This window comes from Rutilus rutilus (genome assembly GCF_951802725.1).
Source record: "Rutilus rutilus genome assembly, chromosome: 4".
Classification (NCBI taxonomy): domain Eukaryota; kingdom Metazoa; phylum Chordata; class Actinopteri; order Cypriniformes; family Leuciscidae; genus Rutilus; species Rutilus rutilus.
This window is the reverse complement of record NC_140212.1, coordinates 38096766-38113958: the sequence shown is the minus strand read 5'-3', so window position 1 is coordinate 38113958 and position 17193 is coordinate 38096766. Positions and strand designations below refer to the sequence as shown.

The window sequence follows — 17193 nt, the reverse complement described above, 5'->3', positions numbered from 1 at the left end:
AAAAATAAACAATAAACACACACTCTCTGGATGTTTAAAAATAAACAATAAACACACACTGTAAGTCACACTGTTTACTTCTTAATATTAAATTTCATTCTGGTGCGCTTAACGTTATCGCTACTGTGTAATAGTAGGCCTATGCTATTCACCATATTTTTTCCCCAAAATGCAATAAATTCATGACTTTTTTTTTTCAAAATGCAATTAATCCATTGAATCAATATAAAAGTTATTTTTTATCATATTGAAACTGTTGAAATCAGCCATCGCTAAGAAATATCTCCTGAACTTTTTTGACGGCGATCAGCTCACAAAAACTGATTTTGCACGGGCACTTTGCACTGCTCCCTGAATCGACGCGCTTATTCATTTGTGGATGTAAACTGAATCTAACGTTTCGCTTAACGTTATCGCTACTGTGTAAATGCTATTCACCAACTAAACATAATCTTTTCAATGCGTTCACAGTCTCTTTCACGGGCATCATTTGTAGTTGCCTATGCACAAATTGTTTGCTCAAGTATAGCGTTTTCTCAGAGTTCACTGTGTGCTTTCTACCATGCACAAATAAAAATGTCACTGAACTTTTGCTGTGCAATTGTAACAATGTGCACTCAAACATACCAAACCAACAATTACTAAAAACACACTTAAAAACGTATTTTGCACGGGCATTTTGCACTAGTTAGTATGGAAGCTTGTTTCCGCCACTGAATAATAAATAAATAATAATAATTGCGACTTTTTATCTCACAATTCTGACTTTTTTTCTCAGAATTGCGATATATCAAGTCAGAATTGTGACTTTTTTTCTCCGAATTGCGAGATATGAAGTCAGAATTGTGAGAAATAAAGTCGCAATTCTGAGAAATAAAGTCGCAATTGCGAGATATAAAGTCAGAATTGCATGATATAAAGTCGCAATTGCGTGTTATAAAGTCAGAATTGTGAGATACAAACTATTCTGAGGTAAAAAAAGAAGAAAAAAAGTCTGTCTTTTTTTTCATTAGAATTGGACTTTATATCTCACAATTGTGAGTTTATATCTCACAATTCTGAGAAAAGATGTCAGAATTGCGAGATATAAACAGAATTCTGAGTTTATATCTCACAATTCTGAGAAAAGATGTCAGAATTGCGAGATATAAACAGAATTCTGACTTTATATCTCGCAATTCTGACTTTATAACACGCAATTGCGACTTTATTTCACGCAATTCTGACTTTATATCTCGCAATTCTGAGATAAAATGTCGCAATTATCTTTTCAAATGTTTTATTTTGTGGCGGAAACAAGCTTCCATAAGTTAGTCTAAATGGAGCACAACACATAACAGATTAAAATTTATAATTTGGTTAACAAGTTAGCCAACATGTACAAATTATATGTGAACTATGCAGTCTTTCTTCCTGTGTCAAAGTATTACTTTAAAAACATGAACACTGACATATTTAAGGGCTTTTTTAGCTTACTCTTTTAGGCAATAGGCTGTAGTTACGTCAGAGCTGTGAACTAGTTTTTGCTAGTTGGTTACAAGTGTTATTAGGGAGAGGGACATTCTCTTTCTTGAAAGCATTTGATTGGTAAAAATTGACATAGTGCAGAATGAATCATCAGTATTTTTGGTCTGTTTCTTGGAAGAGGAAAACTGAATATTATATGTATGCAAATGCTAAAAGTGAACATGGGAAACTTTTATGGCCTCAATGCATGACACACATAGACAAAGCCACAAAGCTTAAATTTTGATGTCATGGGATTTTTAAAAATAATGTGATGTAATTATTTATCAGGTTATCTCTAAAGGTGTTGGATTAGTTTTGGCCCACTTATCTTTACACATTTCTTCAGTTCATTGATATTTGAGGGCGGTCGTTCATGCCATTTATCAGTGGGTTTGAGGTATGGACTTTAACATGGTCATTTGAAAACCGTCATTCTATTCTGTTCCAGCAATTGAGTTAATGTGCTTGTGCTCTTTCGGGCACTGACCTGTTGCATCGCACAATTGCTACTTCACTGCCTGCATGCCTGCATGTCTGCAGGGCTGACGACTCCAGGGGGCCGACTGACGGGGGCGAAGCAGGTGTGAGAGGAGCCCAGGGTGGAGCTGGAGAGCCGACGCGTCCAGGCGATCCGGCGGGACACGGTGGGACCGCCAGCTCTGGCGACTGAGGTGCAGGCGGGGACACAGATGGGCATGGTGGAGACAGAGGGAGTGAGGACCAAGGAGGAACTGAAGGGAGTGAGGAGTCCAATGGAGCCAGGGGGACAAAGGGATGAGGCATAGCCAGAGGAGTGCAGTCCAGAGGTGAGGGAAGGTCGACAAGCGACCAAGGTGGATCCGGGGGGATGAGGGAGCCACGTGGAGCTGGTGACCAGATGGGCCAAGGTGGAGCTGAGGGAGGTAGGAGCCGTTAATGGACCGTCGGGCTGATGTTGAGTCCTGGTTGAGGAGGTTGGAGGTGGAGACCGGGGATCCACAGACCAGGCTGGAGCTGCAGGCCGGCAGACCCACGGCGACTTCACCTCCCTGAAGGTGGTAGACGTGAAGCGCAGGCTCGGCAGGACTGACGCGAAGTGCAGGCAGTCTTCTTGGCTGAGGGCTCAGACGGTGAGGTGGCAGCCATCTTGGCTGAGGGCCAAGGAAAAAAGTTCTGCCGCTCCTGAGCCAAGACAATAATTTTGACCCTATCGTCCATTTTAGGGCGGTCCGTTCTTCTGTCAGGGTGTGGTGCAGGCAGAAGAAGACGAGAAGGCAAAAGGATCCAATACAAACTTTTACTTGCCGGAGCGCGTATTGTTTTCAGAGAAACACGTGATCGACGAAAAACGAAGCCTCACTTTCTTTCCAGTCACGTGAATGCTTCACTTTGCGTTTCAGAATCTTTGAACCCAGACCACTACTCTAGAGGTTTTTGGAAGTTTAAGTCCATTTACTAAAAATATTTTTTATAAATAAGCCTATGTCACATCATCATATATTCTGCCATTTAAACAGCATAGAAATCATAAAATAATTAAACCACCATTGCTTGCATCAAGCAATTAACTTTTATAATTAGTATTAATATAATTGTTACATTTTATTTATTGGCACACTTTAATATGTGAATTATATTATCTGAAAACTGAACATTTAGCATTGTCAGGCTTTTATTTGTGCTTAATAGATTAAACAACGGCACTGCACACTCGGGTGAATGGCTGCTATAAATTTGACCAGTCACAAGATGGCGCTGTTTTCGACACTCATGATGCTTTGAATCTTTTCCCGGAACAATCAGGGGAAAGCCTCAGTGCTTCATGAGTCTTCATTTGCCAATCCCTATCCAATAGGTACAGGCAGACAGGATGTACACACACACTGACTAAGACTTAGAACGGACAAAGACTGAGTGAACTGAAGGAACTTAAATACTAACACTGATGAACACTAATGACAGAAACACAGGTGGAACAGATGATAATTAACTAGACACAGGTGATACGGATGAACTGATAATGACTGAAGATGACGTGACGAGATGACAGATAGACAAATCCAATGAAAACAAACTAAACAGAACACAACACAACAGTGACAACATTGTTGTCATATAAACATTGTTAGATGAGATTTAACCTGTTCATTAAATATATATTTATGTTTACCTTTATTCAGGGAAGAGCATTAAATCATCATCATCATTAGGCATACACAGCAGTCATAAATCATTACAATTCAAATCTAATTTATTTTTTGAAATTTGGATCCCAAAGAAAGCCATCTTATTATTTAACATTATACAAAAAAACTAAAATATCTGTAAAAAATTGTAATTCTTTTTTTGCAGTGTAAATATTGTATTACATTGTATGTTATTTTTAAAGCAGAATGCACTTGATTTAGATTTTGCAATATGTAGAATACTAATAGCAAATAAAAAGAAATCAATTTCACAAATAGTACAGAAGCTCATTTGCGCGATTGCATTTTAGAGGCTTTTTATTTCTATAGAAGTAACTGTACTTCTATCTACGGAGTATCAAGATCAGTCGCCATAATGCTTTTTAAACTGCCGTAAACCTTTTTAAACATGTTGAGCTTTTGAACACGTCTGGATGTTAAACGCAAGATATTCTCCAAATATAAGGATGAATAAGAAAAAAAAAGTTATCAATGGCTCTGTAAATGTCAAGTAACTAAGGCGAACTGCACAATTTGCAGAAAAGATGGGTTTCCCTTATTTTGCCTTGAAGGTGGCAACCCTATCAACACAGTTTCACTGATGATTCAAAATTATCACAAAACCCAGGATCAACCCTAAACCCAGGATAGAGTGGCTGAGTGAATGTGGTCTGGACTTTGTGTATGAGGCTCATTGTGTCAGAGACGCTGTAGAAGGACAGAGTTCCTGCACTGTGATCCACATACACTCCTATTTTTCCACTGATGGGCTTTACAGGGAGTTTAGTCTTTATGTTATTGTGTCTGAATAAGTATCTAGAGGGAGAGCAGGACAAACTCCAGGACTGATCATTATATCCAAACCAACACTCATTCCCCCATCCCTTCCTGCTGATGCTCTTATATGACACTGATATAAACCCACCGAACCCACTCCACTCAATCTCCCAGTAACAGCGTCCACACACACTCTCTCTACACAACACCTGAGGCACATCATCAAATCTGTCTGGATGATCAGGATACGGCTGAAGCTTTGTGCCAGTGTCAGTAATCACTCTGTTCTTCTTAGACAGACTGAGGCGTTTATTCACTGTGTTCAGATCCAGAGTGAGCTGATGGGAATCTGATGAAAATAAAACACATCAGAATCAGGAATGATCAATCTGTCAGATCTATTAATGTAGCTGAACTCTTCATGTTCAATGTATCTTGTGCAAATCATCATTTACATGATCAACTATAAAACTCTTCTGTCATGTTTTCTTTCACCTTCTACAGGAAGAACATGAACACACTCAGCGAGTTTCTCTGCTTGTTTTCTTAGTGACTTACATTGAAGGAATTCGTTCCTGGTTCTGGGAACAATGTTGGTGAAAGTGACTGTGGAAATCAACAGACATGAAGAGTGTGATTATCATGTCAAGAGAAAATGATCCCTGCATCAGATCCTAAGACATTTCTAATATGATCTTCTACATGATATGAGATGATGGAGGATAATAATTTCTGAGAGCTGATGAATCTCCAGGACTTTACCTCTGTCAGAGATCTTGAGCTCCTCTTTGCAGAAATCCTCCAGTTTGTCTTTCAGCTGATGGTCAGATTCTCTCTCGCCCTCAAAAGAGGAGAGAGAACTGAAGGGATTGTCATTTACGTCTGTAGATTCAGGAGGAGCTGAGAGAGACTGGAAACTCTACAGAAAACAGAAATCAAAGCTCATCACCTCCACACTTCATCAATAACCTGCACTACTGTCAGATTTGTGCGGCTCTTGTTGATCTTTAGTAACTCTCCTCAATCCAGCACTTTCACAGCATCAGCTTCATTCTTCTCATATTCATTTTATCACGTTGAAGCCACAAGATCTAGCATTTGCCACTTAAACTATATGTGAACTTTCTAGAAAAACACTTGGATGATAAAACATCTGGCAATAACATAAATGTAACAGATCACAGTTGACATTCAGGACTGTTTCTAGGCACAGGTGAACTAGGCGCTTGTCCAGGGTCCCAACAGCTGGAGGGGCGCTAATGAGCTGCTCAATGACCCCATTACCACGGTAACATAATTACACTGCACTTAAGCAAACATTCACCACATGCTAAGTACATTTAAGCTGAATATTAGCATAAGAAAGATATTATATTTTAGATGTATTGGAAAGACTGCAATCATAATTCTCAAAATTGAGTGTTTTGAAATGATATGTTTAAAGAATGAATGACAGTAACAGTGAAAACATTGAAAGTGATTTATTCACATGTGGAAATACAATCTAGAGTTCAGTAATATACCATCACTAAAGCCTTTGTTTTATTCACATAATAATAGGGCAAAGTTTGATAAATTCATATGAAAAGGCAATAATATGTGATATTTTTGTTTTCATTAAGGCGAGACACGGCAGGCAAAAACATCGATTTTTCATGCGGTGGTCAGTTTTGAGATTTTGGGCTAGTTTACTCCTTCAATATGTGTTCTTTCAAGCTGCTATAAAGAAAACGTTGAAAATCTACAGTAAGATGTTTATTTTATTACATTTTGTTTACTTGCGGCAGTAAGTTTCTCTCGAATTTACCAGGAAGTTAGCATTACAACGCGACATGTCGAGATCCGTCTGTTTACTTAAGTCTGTCATCTCTGTAAAGCTCTGAGTCTCCTGCACAACGCTATGTAACCCAAATATGGGCATTTCCTTTCTATCAGTAACCAATCGTGAATGTCCAAAGGGGGATTTAAAGTTAACGATGATTTCTCATTTAGAGCTGTTTAAATCTTTAACTGCCGTTTTCTCAAAATGAGTTTTTTGTCATTCTCCAGTACAAGCATCTCAGCCTATGTAGCACCTAAGTACACCAGACTTTCCAGTTATACACTTAGCAGTATTCTGAAGATATTTTCAGAGGGATTTGTTAATAAATCATTCATGGTCTGATTTATGTGACATTTTAATAAAAAAAATATGGTGAAAATCAATTTTTTATGGCTATGGACAGTATATTTTGATTCCCTAGTTAATGAAAGCATATCCTGAAATCCCTCTGTGTTTTTATTGTCATCTTGTGTGTAAACAAAATGAAAAAAAGAATTTTGCACCTGGCTTTATTCAGATCTATCTACCGAAAATATATGCAAAATCGTGCATATTTAATGAAATAATGGCTAATTTGCATAATTAAACACACATTTCTAAAACTTGTAATGCATTTTTTATATACTTGTGTAAGTAATCAACAGGAAGTTTCATGGTGATATCTATTATTTTAAAATTTTACCCTATTCACCTGTAGCGTCTCGCCTTAATTACGTTTACTTAGAATGTGAAATAGTATTACTAAACAATAATTTAATATATGCTTGGATTTGGGCTCATTTAAGTTTTACTAAAAAGTAATAAGCTACTGTTGCATTCTTGAAAGTGAAGAAACCATACTGTTAAAATAAATAATATAACATTTCTCATTTTATTCTGTCGATTTATTTATTTTTCATTGAATACACCGTGTGTCTAGAGATTGGTATTATTTAATTTTTTTAAGCGTTATGTTTTTATTACCTTAGAACGAGCCATTTCTATCTACATACAGCGCATGTCCCCTAACATTGAAATGCGCCGACATGTTTCTACAGTGGCCCTAAACTGACAAACGTGTTTCGTCACAATGTTGTTTTTCGAGCAAAGAAGCTATAGTCGGGGAGCCAAAGTCTCAAAAGCTCAATAAAATGGGTTGAACCTGACATGGTCTGTTATACTTTTTATTTGTGTTTTTTCTGTTAACTTTGACCCTAAGAACCAATAATTGGAGGGTCTGCTCTGCCGGAAATATCGCGAAAAAAAATTGTGGCCATTTTAGTGTATGCACCCTTTATTTTTATCAGAAAAATGTGAAAAATGATTTTTTCCCTCAAATCCTCAGTGGGTTTGGTAGGCTGTCAATAAATGCACTCCAGATACAAAGAACACATTTGCTGACAACATCCACTGAAAAAATAACTCTTAAAACACATTTCTACATGATTTTGCATCAATTTAATGCAAAAAATTAGGCGTTTTCTCACTTTTTTCCAATATTTTCATCTTTACTTCATTGGCAATCAACTATTCCCCCAAGTTATGACATCAGTCAATATGTCATTCTTTTCACCAAACAGTATACTCACTCCACAGAAAAAAATCATAAAAATCCAACCAAAATCAATGGATCTGTCATGATTTCACTAATAGTTGATCAGCAGGCTCAGAACCTCAATAGAATTGTAGGCTACTCTCAAAATTCCGAAAGACATGTAGTCCATGAGCCGGGGGGGTTGATCGGTATCATCGGGGGAAAAAATGCTATCATTGTTATTTGGCAAGGTATACACCCCTAGTATTAGAAAAATCACTATAGCAGTGCAGGGGTGGTAGCGAAATCACTTTTTTCAGCTCATGAAGTTACTAACCCCCTAAGATAAATTCCGTTTTTGAAATCTGGTGTATATCTGGTTTAGGCTCATGCTAGGGATATTGTCAATATTCTATAATATGGTGCTTGGTATTGCTGGAAAGGGGACCTTTTAGGCTTTCATTTAAGCCCAGTACTGAATCTGTCTGACAAACACAGAGGTCACATGAATTCTTTAAACCAGAAATAACACACATTTTTTCACAATTTCCGCCTAAACTAAAAATCCGCCTAAAATCGCTGTGCCATGAAAGAACACCACGGACACAAAACTCAACAACTTCAATACTCAAGGCACTCTGATGACTCAGAAAATGTATAATATACCCATACTATTTATTTGTGAGAGCCTTAAATTAGACTTGTGCATCCAGCACAAGTCTTCAAAATAGAATAGAGCCAATAGAATGGACAAATAGAATACCCTAGTCCAGGGCCAAATGTTGTAATAAAAACACTTGTAATTGGTGTAACAAAATGTTTCTATCATGTATTTTGATATTCACCCACTTTCAGTTAGAATGTCAGAATGTAGCTCGTGCACTGAATGTTGATGGATTTTGACAAGGTTTTGTCAGTTTTGTGAAAAGATTGTTGGAATCAATCGCTGTAAAAATCTGTTATTGTCTATCCATTCTAAAAGTGCATCTATCCATTCTAAAAGTGCATCTATCCATTATAAAAGTCCATCTATCCATCATAAAAGTGCATCTGTCCATTATAAAAGTCCATCTCTCCATCATAAAAGTCTATCTCTCCATCATAAAAGTCCATCTATCCATTATAAAAGTGCATCTCTCCATCATAAAAGTCCATCTCTCCATCATAAAAGTCCATTTATCCATTATACAAGTGCATCTATCCATTATAAAAGTGCATCTATCCATTATAAAAGTCCATCTCTCCATTTTAAAAGTCCATCTATCCATTATAAAAGTCCATCTCTCCATCATAAAAGTCCATCTATCCATTATGAAAGTCCATCTCTCCATTATAAAAGTGCATCTATCCATCATAAAAGTGCATCTATCCATCATAAAAGTCCATCTCTCCATCACATCCTTGGTGTGTCATTACAAGTGCACAGCCATGTGAGCGCTGGCTGAATTATTATCATTTTTATCCATATCTTTCACATCTACTGCAGTCAGATTGACCCGCGTTCACTCTGAAGGAATCACTCACATTGGCTGTGCACTTGTAATGACACATCAAGGATGTTAAGAGGCTAAAAGCAGGTTTAAAACTTGCCCCATTGAAGTCAACAGGGTGCAAATTTTAAAAAGTGGATAAAATGGTGTAGGCAACACCGATTTTTGTCGTTGTTCTCTGTATTAACAGCACTCCAAATTTACAAAAAAATAAGCTCAATGTTAAATTTGACCGGAGTTTTCCTTTAAAAACTTTTACGTAGGAGTCTTAGCTTAAGAGCGATTCGGGGCCAATCTGAGAACAACTCTGAGCAAGGAAAAGACAAAAACTTTCATCTTAGTGAGGAGGCGGGGCTGACCCAGTTACTATATATGACACAATCTTTTGAAGACTGTGATTGGCTGGTAGTCCAAGAAGGAAAAAAATTGTGATTTGTCTATTCTAAGCCTTCACTTTGAAATTACATGCGACTGTGTACATTACACACTGCTGCATTGTTGCATTTTCCCAGTTGCCAAATATCGTAATGTAGTGATTACTTTCATTTCTGGCGCTATTGCATTTCTGCGCTGTCGGAGATGTTAGCGCGTCTCTAAGATCAGTCACAAACATGATCCATGCACGATCTAATCTTTAGCGTCTTATTAACTCACTGTCATCCATTGTCTGCAACAGATTTCTTCTCCTTCTTCTTTCTGCCATGTTCTCCTCTGCTGAAGAAAGTCTTCAGCCTCTTAAAAGTCCTCGTCCGTGATCCTAACAATTTTGACCTTAAGACCTCTTTTAAGGGTTAAGATGCTTTCTGAATTACTTTTTTCTTTACTGGGATTTTTTTCTTTAATTTTAAGAGTAAACGGCCACATTTCTAAGAATTTTCTTAGAATTTTGTCACTAGGAGCGACTCTTTGCATTAAGATTCTTTATGAATACGGGCCCGGGTATATTTGGCCTGTACTTGAACTCAATCTTTTGATCCAGATATACTTAAAAGCAGGGTTCACCAATCTCGGTCCTGGAGGGCCGCTGTCCTCAGAACAGCGGCCCTCCAGGACCGAGATTGGTGAACCCTGCTTAAAAGAATAATTAAGAATTCAAAGTACTGTATACTTGTCTTGTAGTTGTGTTAACTCTTTTGTAGGCTAGTCCACTGGTCGTGTAAATCAATTTACTCTAATTCTACTTTTTTGTTTAAAATGTTGCCTTTCTTTATGAAACTTACTGACATTCAAGTGTTAAGATTAAAAAAGGATGCATGAAGCTAATAACATATTTTTAAATTTAAAGTACAGTTAAAGGTATTTTTCAAGTGCAAAAATAATAATGTTACATGTTAAGTGCAAAGTATAATGTTATGTTTACTTAAAGAAAACTTACAAGTACACTTGCAGTATAAACTACGAAACTAGTAGTTTACTGAGAGTACACATCAGTGTGTACTTTCATAAACTAAAAAATTTACTACTTGTATTAAAACAGTAAACTAGTATACTTATAAGTTCACTTGTAGTACAGATGCATTACAAATGAGAAACCTAGTTGTGTACTTGGTTTACTACTCTTACAAATACTAAAAATACGAAAAGTGAGCCAATTTAGTCCCAAGCAGTATTGAAATAGTACACAATTTTACTACAAGTACACATTGATATTAGTATACTTACTACATAAAGTATACTTAAAAATATACTTGAAAATTACTTAAGTATACTTCATAAAATGAACATGAAGACATGCACTTTTATGATGAAGAGATGCACTTTTATGATGAAGAGATGCACTTTTATGATGAAGAGATGCACTTTTAGAATGGACAGATGCACTTTTAGAATGGATAGATGGACTTTTATGATGGAGAGATGCACTTTTATAATGGATAGATGGACTTTTATGATGGAGAGATGGACTTTTATAATGGAGAGATGGACTTTTATAATGGATAGATGGACTTTTAGAATGGATAGATGGACTTTTATGATGGAGAGATGCACTTTTATAATGGATAGATGGACTTTTATGATGGAGAGATGGACTTTTATGATGGAGAGATGGACTTTTATGATGGATAGATGCACTTTTATGATGGATAGATGGACTTTTATGATGGAGAGATGGACTTTTATGATGGAGAGATGGACTTTTATAATGGATAGATGGACTTTTATGTTGGAGAGATGGACTTTTATGATGGAGAGATGGACTTATGATGGATAGATGCACTTTTATGATGGATAGATGCACTTTTATAATGGAGAGATGGACTTTCATAATGGATAGATGGACTTTTATGATGGAGAAGATGCACTTTTATAATGGATAGATGGACTTTTATGATGGATAGATGGACTTTTATAATGGAGAGATGGACTTTTAGAATGGATAGATGGACTTTTAGAATGGATAGATGGACTTTTATGATGGAGAGATGGACTTTTATGATGGAGAGATGGACTTATGATGGATAGATGCACTTTTATGATGGATAGATGCACTTTTATAATGGAGAGATGGACTTTCATAATGGATAGATGGACTTTTATGATGGAGAAGATGCACTTTTATAATGGATAGATGGACTTTTATGATGGATAGATGGACTTTTATAATGGAGAGATGGACTTTTAGAATGGATAGATGGACTTTTAGAATGGATAGATGGACTTTTATGATGGAGAGATGCACTTTTATAATGGATAGATGGACTTTTATGATGGAGAGATGGACTTTTATGATGGAGAGATGGACTTTTATGATGGATAGATGCACTTTTATGATGGATAGATGGACATTTATGATGGAGAGATGGACTTTTATGATGGAGAGATGGACTTTTATAATGGATAGATGGACTTTTATGTTGGAGAGATGGACTTTTATGATGGAGAGATGGACTTATGATGGATAGATGCACTTTTATGATGGATAGATGCACTTTTATAATGGAGAGATGGACTTTCATAATGGATAGATGGACTTTTATGATGGAGAGATGCACTTTTATAATGGATAGATGGACTTTTATGATGGAGAGATGGACTTTTATAATGGAGAGATGGACTTTTAGAATGGATAGATGGACTTTTAGAATGGATAGATGGACTTTTATGATGGAGAGATGCACTTTTATAATGGATAGATGGACTTTTATGATGGAGAGATGGACTTTTATGATGGAGAGATGGACTTTTATGATGGATAGATGCACTTTTATGATGGATAGATGGACTTTTATGATGGAGAGATGGACTTTTATGATGGAGAGATGGACTTTTATAATGGATAGATGGACTTTTATGTTGGAGAGATGGACTTTTATGATGGAGAGATGGACTTATGATGGATAGATGCACTTTTATGATGGATAGATGCACTTTTATAATGGAGAGATGGACTTTCATAATGGATAGATGGACTTTTATGATGGAGAAGATGCACTTTTATAATGGATAGATGGACTTTTATGATGGATAGATGGACTTTTATGATGGAGAGATGGACTTTTATGATGGATAGATGCACTTTTATGATGGATAGATGCACTTTTATAATGGAGAGATGGACTTTCATAATGGATAGATGGACTTTTATGATGGAGAGATGGACTTTTATAATGGATAGATGGACTTTTAAAATGGAGAGATGGACTTTTATAATGGATAGATGCACTTTTATAATGGATAGATGCACTTTTATAATGGATAAATGGACTTTTATGATGGAGAGATGGACTTTTATGATGGAGAGATGCACTTTTATAATGGATAGATGGACTTTTATGATGGAGAGATAGACTTTTATGATGGAGAGATGGACTTTTATAATGGACAGATGCACTTTTATGATGGATAGATGGACTTTTATAATGGATAGATGCACTTTTAGAATGGATAGATGGACTTTTATGATGGAGAGATAGACTTTTATGATGGAGAGATGGACTTTTATAATGGACAGATGCACTTTTATGATGGATAGATGGACTTTTATAATGGATAGATGCACTTTTAGAATGGATAGATGGACTTTTATGATGGAGAGATAGACTTTTATGATGGAGAGATGGACTTTTATAATGGACAGATGCACTTTTATGATGGATGGATGGACTTTTATAATGGATAGATGCACTTTTAGAATGGATAGATGCACTTTTAGAATGGATAGACAATAACAGATTTTTACAGCGATTGATTCCAACAATCTTTTCACAAAACTGACAAAACCTTGTCAAAATCCATCAACATTCAGTGCACGAGCTACATTCTGACATTCTAACTGAAAGTGGGTGAATATCAAAATACATGATAGAAACATTTTGTTACACCAATTACAAGTGTTTTTATTACAACATTTGGCCCTGGACTAGGGTATTCTATTTGTCCATTCTATTGGCTCTATTCTATTTTGAAGACTTGTGCTGGATGCACAAGTCTAATTTAAGGCTCTCACAAATAAATAGTATGGGTATATTATACATTTTCTGAGTCATCAGAGTGCCTTGAGTATTGAAGTTGTTGAGTTTTGTGTCCGTGGTGTTCTTTCATGGCACAGCGATTTTAGGCGGATTTTTAGTTTAGGCGGAAATTGTGAAAAAATGTGTGTTATTTCTGGTTTAAAGAATTCATGTGACCTCTGTGTTTGTCAGACAGATTCAGTACTGGGCTTAAATGAAAGCCTAAAAGGTCCCCTTTCCAGCAATACCAAGCACCATATTATAGAATATTGACAATATCCCTAGCATGAGCCTAAACCAGATATACACCAGATTTCAAAAACGGAATTTATCTTAGGGGGTTAGTAACTTCATGAGCTGAAAAAAGTGATTTCGCTACCACCCCTGCACTGCTATAGTGATTTTTCTAATACTAGGGGTGTATACCTTGCCAAATAACAATGATAGCATTTTTTCCCCCGATGATACCGATCAACCCCCCCGGCTCATGGACTACATGTCTTTCGGAATTTTGAGAGTAGCCTACAATTCTATTGAGGTTCTGAGCCTGCTGATCAACTATTAGTGAAATCATGACAGATCCATTGATTTTGGTTGGATTTTTATGATTTTTTTCTGTGGAGTGAGTATACTGTTTGGTGAAAAGAATGACATATTGACTGATGTCATAACTTGGGGGAATAGTTGATTGCCAATGAAGTAAAGATGAAAATATTGGAAAAAAGTGAGAAAACGCCTAATTTTTTGCATTAAATTGATGCAAAATCATGTAGAAATGTGTTTTAAGAGTTATTTTTTCAGTGGATGTTGTCAGCAAATGTGTTCTTTGTATCTGGAGTGCATTTATTGACAGCCTACCAAACCCACTGAGGATTTGAGGGAAAAAATCATTTTTCACATTTTTCTGATAAAAATAAAGGGTGCATACACTAAAATGGCCACAATTTTTTTTCGCGATATTTCCGGCAGAGCAGACCCTCCAATTATTGGTTCTTAGGGTCAAAGTTAACAGAAAAAACACAAATAAAAAGTATAACAGACCATGTCAGGTTCAACCCATTTTTGAGACTTTGGCTCCCCGACTACTAGCTAAAGTCAGCGAATGAAACACTGACACAATGATGAACAAGTAACAATAATACTCACAATAACACTGTTTTACTGAATAATTAAATAAACCTAATTTCTTAATTTATCTTTGTAAAGAAACCTTATTGCTTAACTGGCTACTCTCTGCTGTCTCAGACGATGACATAATTTCCTGTCGGCCACTGTAACTTCTGTTGGTTGCAATTCACAGCCTCACTGGATGCCGCTAAAATTACACAGTGCACCTTTAAAAGCACACTCAAATAATTTTGACATTGGAGTGAAACAGGGCTGGACCCGAATATTCAAATATTCATTCTGTGGGTTGGTATACAGTTTTCAATTTTGGGATTCGAATTTTCGTTTTTTTGTGTGTGTTTTTTGCACACCTGCCATCCTCCTCAAAATGGTTCTCATTTACACTTGAATATGTTTATACTATAAAATCTGGCGATATACAGTACAATACTCTTTTTTATTACACGGCTTGGTTGATTTCTAATGTAGAATGCGGTCTGTTATTTCTTGATAACAGACTGCTGCTAAGTATAACACACCGTTGCCATGAAAAACAGAGCGTTGCTATGGACGCAGGATTCTAACCGTAGAGACGGAACAGACTGTTTTCTTTAACGGAAGCAATACAATCGTTTTTAAATCAATAAACTCCTTTTTAAATCAATATTTTGTGTCAAATTATTGATTTATTTGGTAGGTTGCCATGTAATAAGCGGGATAATGTAGAGCTTCGTGTTGGGGTCCTGATCAGCCTGTCGGGGTTGTATTCGCTGTAACAACCGCCTAGCTCTACATTATCCCTTACTTATCTTATATAGCCTAGCCGTTTTTAATAGGATGGAAAGTTGAAGGAACCCAACCTCGTTATACTTAATGAATATATTTGCTCCTTCTTAGCCTAGTAAAGTCTTCCCTGCAACTGAAGTATTCTCTGTCTAGCGCACATCTGCATGAACATGTATGGACAGAAGCGCATTCCTGAACATGGCTGAGGGATTTCACATGCCCCAGTAAAATCCCCCATGAGTGAACGTCATGATTCAGTTCATCTGGAAGAGAAGACAAAAATGCCGAAGACCTCAGCTGTGTGGGAGCACTTTAAATTGAGCATTAAGTGAGGACAAGCGAGGACAAAATCCAGCGAGGGCAAGACAAAGGTAGTGTGCCAAATATGTGATTTGAAACTGCCCTACCACAACAGCAAATCAAGTTAAAAAAAAAAAATATATATATATATATCACAAATCATATTTTGTTAAACCTATAAATATATAAACTGATAACTATGTTTACAGTGCATTTTTACCATCTTTTCTGTTAAGTTCAATGCAAAGCAAAAATACGCTCAGCAATGAAAGTCCACTTGCAGTTTACTGTTCACTTCTGTGACGTCTGCAGTGTGAACGATGTTACCTGATTATATAGGTGCCAATATAAACATTATTTCATCAGTGTGTAGTTTAATGTTCATACCTGTTTCTCTGACCTCTGAGCTGCAGCTGATACAGTGTCGTGGTTTTTATGTTCATCCATCATACACAGCACACATATACACTTCTGATCAGTGCGGCAGAAAACATCAAGGAGCTTGTCGTGTTTCTGGCAGATCATCTCCTGCAGTCGTCCAGTGGCATCAGTCACTTTATGTGGCTTACGGGAGTGAAATTCCTCATGACGGTCGAGATGAGTTTGACAGTAAGACTCCAGACACACCAGACAGGACTTGACAGCTTTGTGTTTTCTTCCAGTACAAATGTCACACTGCACATCTCCAGCTCCAGCGTAACAGTCAGCAGCAAGTTTAGTCTTCTTCAGTTTCTCCACCAGTTCAGCCAGAATGGTGTTTTTAGCTAAAGCAGGTCTTGGACTGAAGGTCTGTCTGCACTGAGGACAGCTGTAGACTTTCTTCTTCTTATCCTTCTGATCCCAGAAGTCTGTAATACAGATCTTACAGTAACTGTGTCCACAAGATATGGCCACTGGATCCCTCAGGAGATCCAGACACACTGAACACATGAATTCATCCTGAGTAATTCTGGCTTCTGCCATTTTACTGCATGAATAAAGAGACACAAACACACAACAGCTCAACTACACTTCAGGTACTCTTTCCCTGAACTCCTGTGATTCCTGTTTCCTGGTTCTGTGTTTGAGTGAAGTGTGCAAAAGAAATTTCTGGAAGTCTTTAAAGTCACAGATCACAAAACGTCCACTAGATATTAGTCTCAGACAGACACTCAAAGAATATAAGTTACAGAGAATCAGGCCAACATCATTAATAACCAGTGGTGGAAAGAGTACTGAAAAAACATACTCAAGTAAAAGTACCATTACATTCCAAAAAATGTACTGTGAGTAG

General features: G+C 36.8%; 1 protein-coding gene across 1 annotated transcript; it reads right to left on the bottom strand.

Annotated features, from left to right (window-relative positions):
- Window positions 1-3664: 3664 nt before the first annotated feature.
- Window positions 3665-16930, bottom strand: LOC311289222 (tripartite motif-containing protein 16-like). Its single transcript, XM_084407047.1, has 4 exons — window positions 16308-16930; window positions 5214-5370; window positions 5010-5057; window positions 3665-4800 (listed from the first exon to the last, which is right to left on the bottom strand). The coding sequence occupies exons 1-4, from the start codon at window positions 16881-16883 to the stop codon at window positions 4259-4261; spliced, it is 1323 nt and encodes a 440-aa protein (XP_084263173.1). The 5' UTR covers window positions 16884-16930; the 3' UTR covers window positions 3665-4258.
- Window positions 16931-17193: the final 263 nt, after the last annotated feature.

Coding starts and splice junctions, on each gene's coding strand:
- LOC311289222 (XM_084407047.1), bottom strand. CDS start 16,883: ATGGCAGAAGCCAGAATTACTCAGGATGAATTCATGTGTTCAGTGTGT. Junction 5,058..5,213: donor GCTCAAGATCTCTGACAGAG/GTAAAGTCCTGG, acceptor TGATTTCCACAG/TCACTTTCACCAACATTGTT. Junction 4,801..5,009: donor CAGGAACGAATTCCTTCAAT/GTAAGTCACTAA, acceptor TATTTTCATCAG/ATTCCCATCAGCTCACTCTG.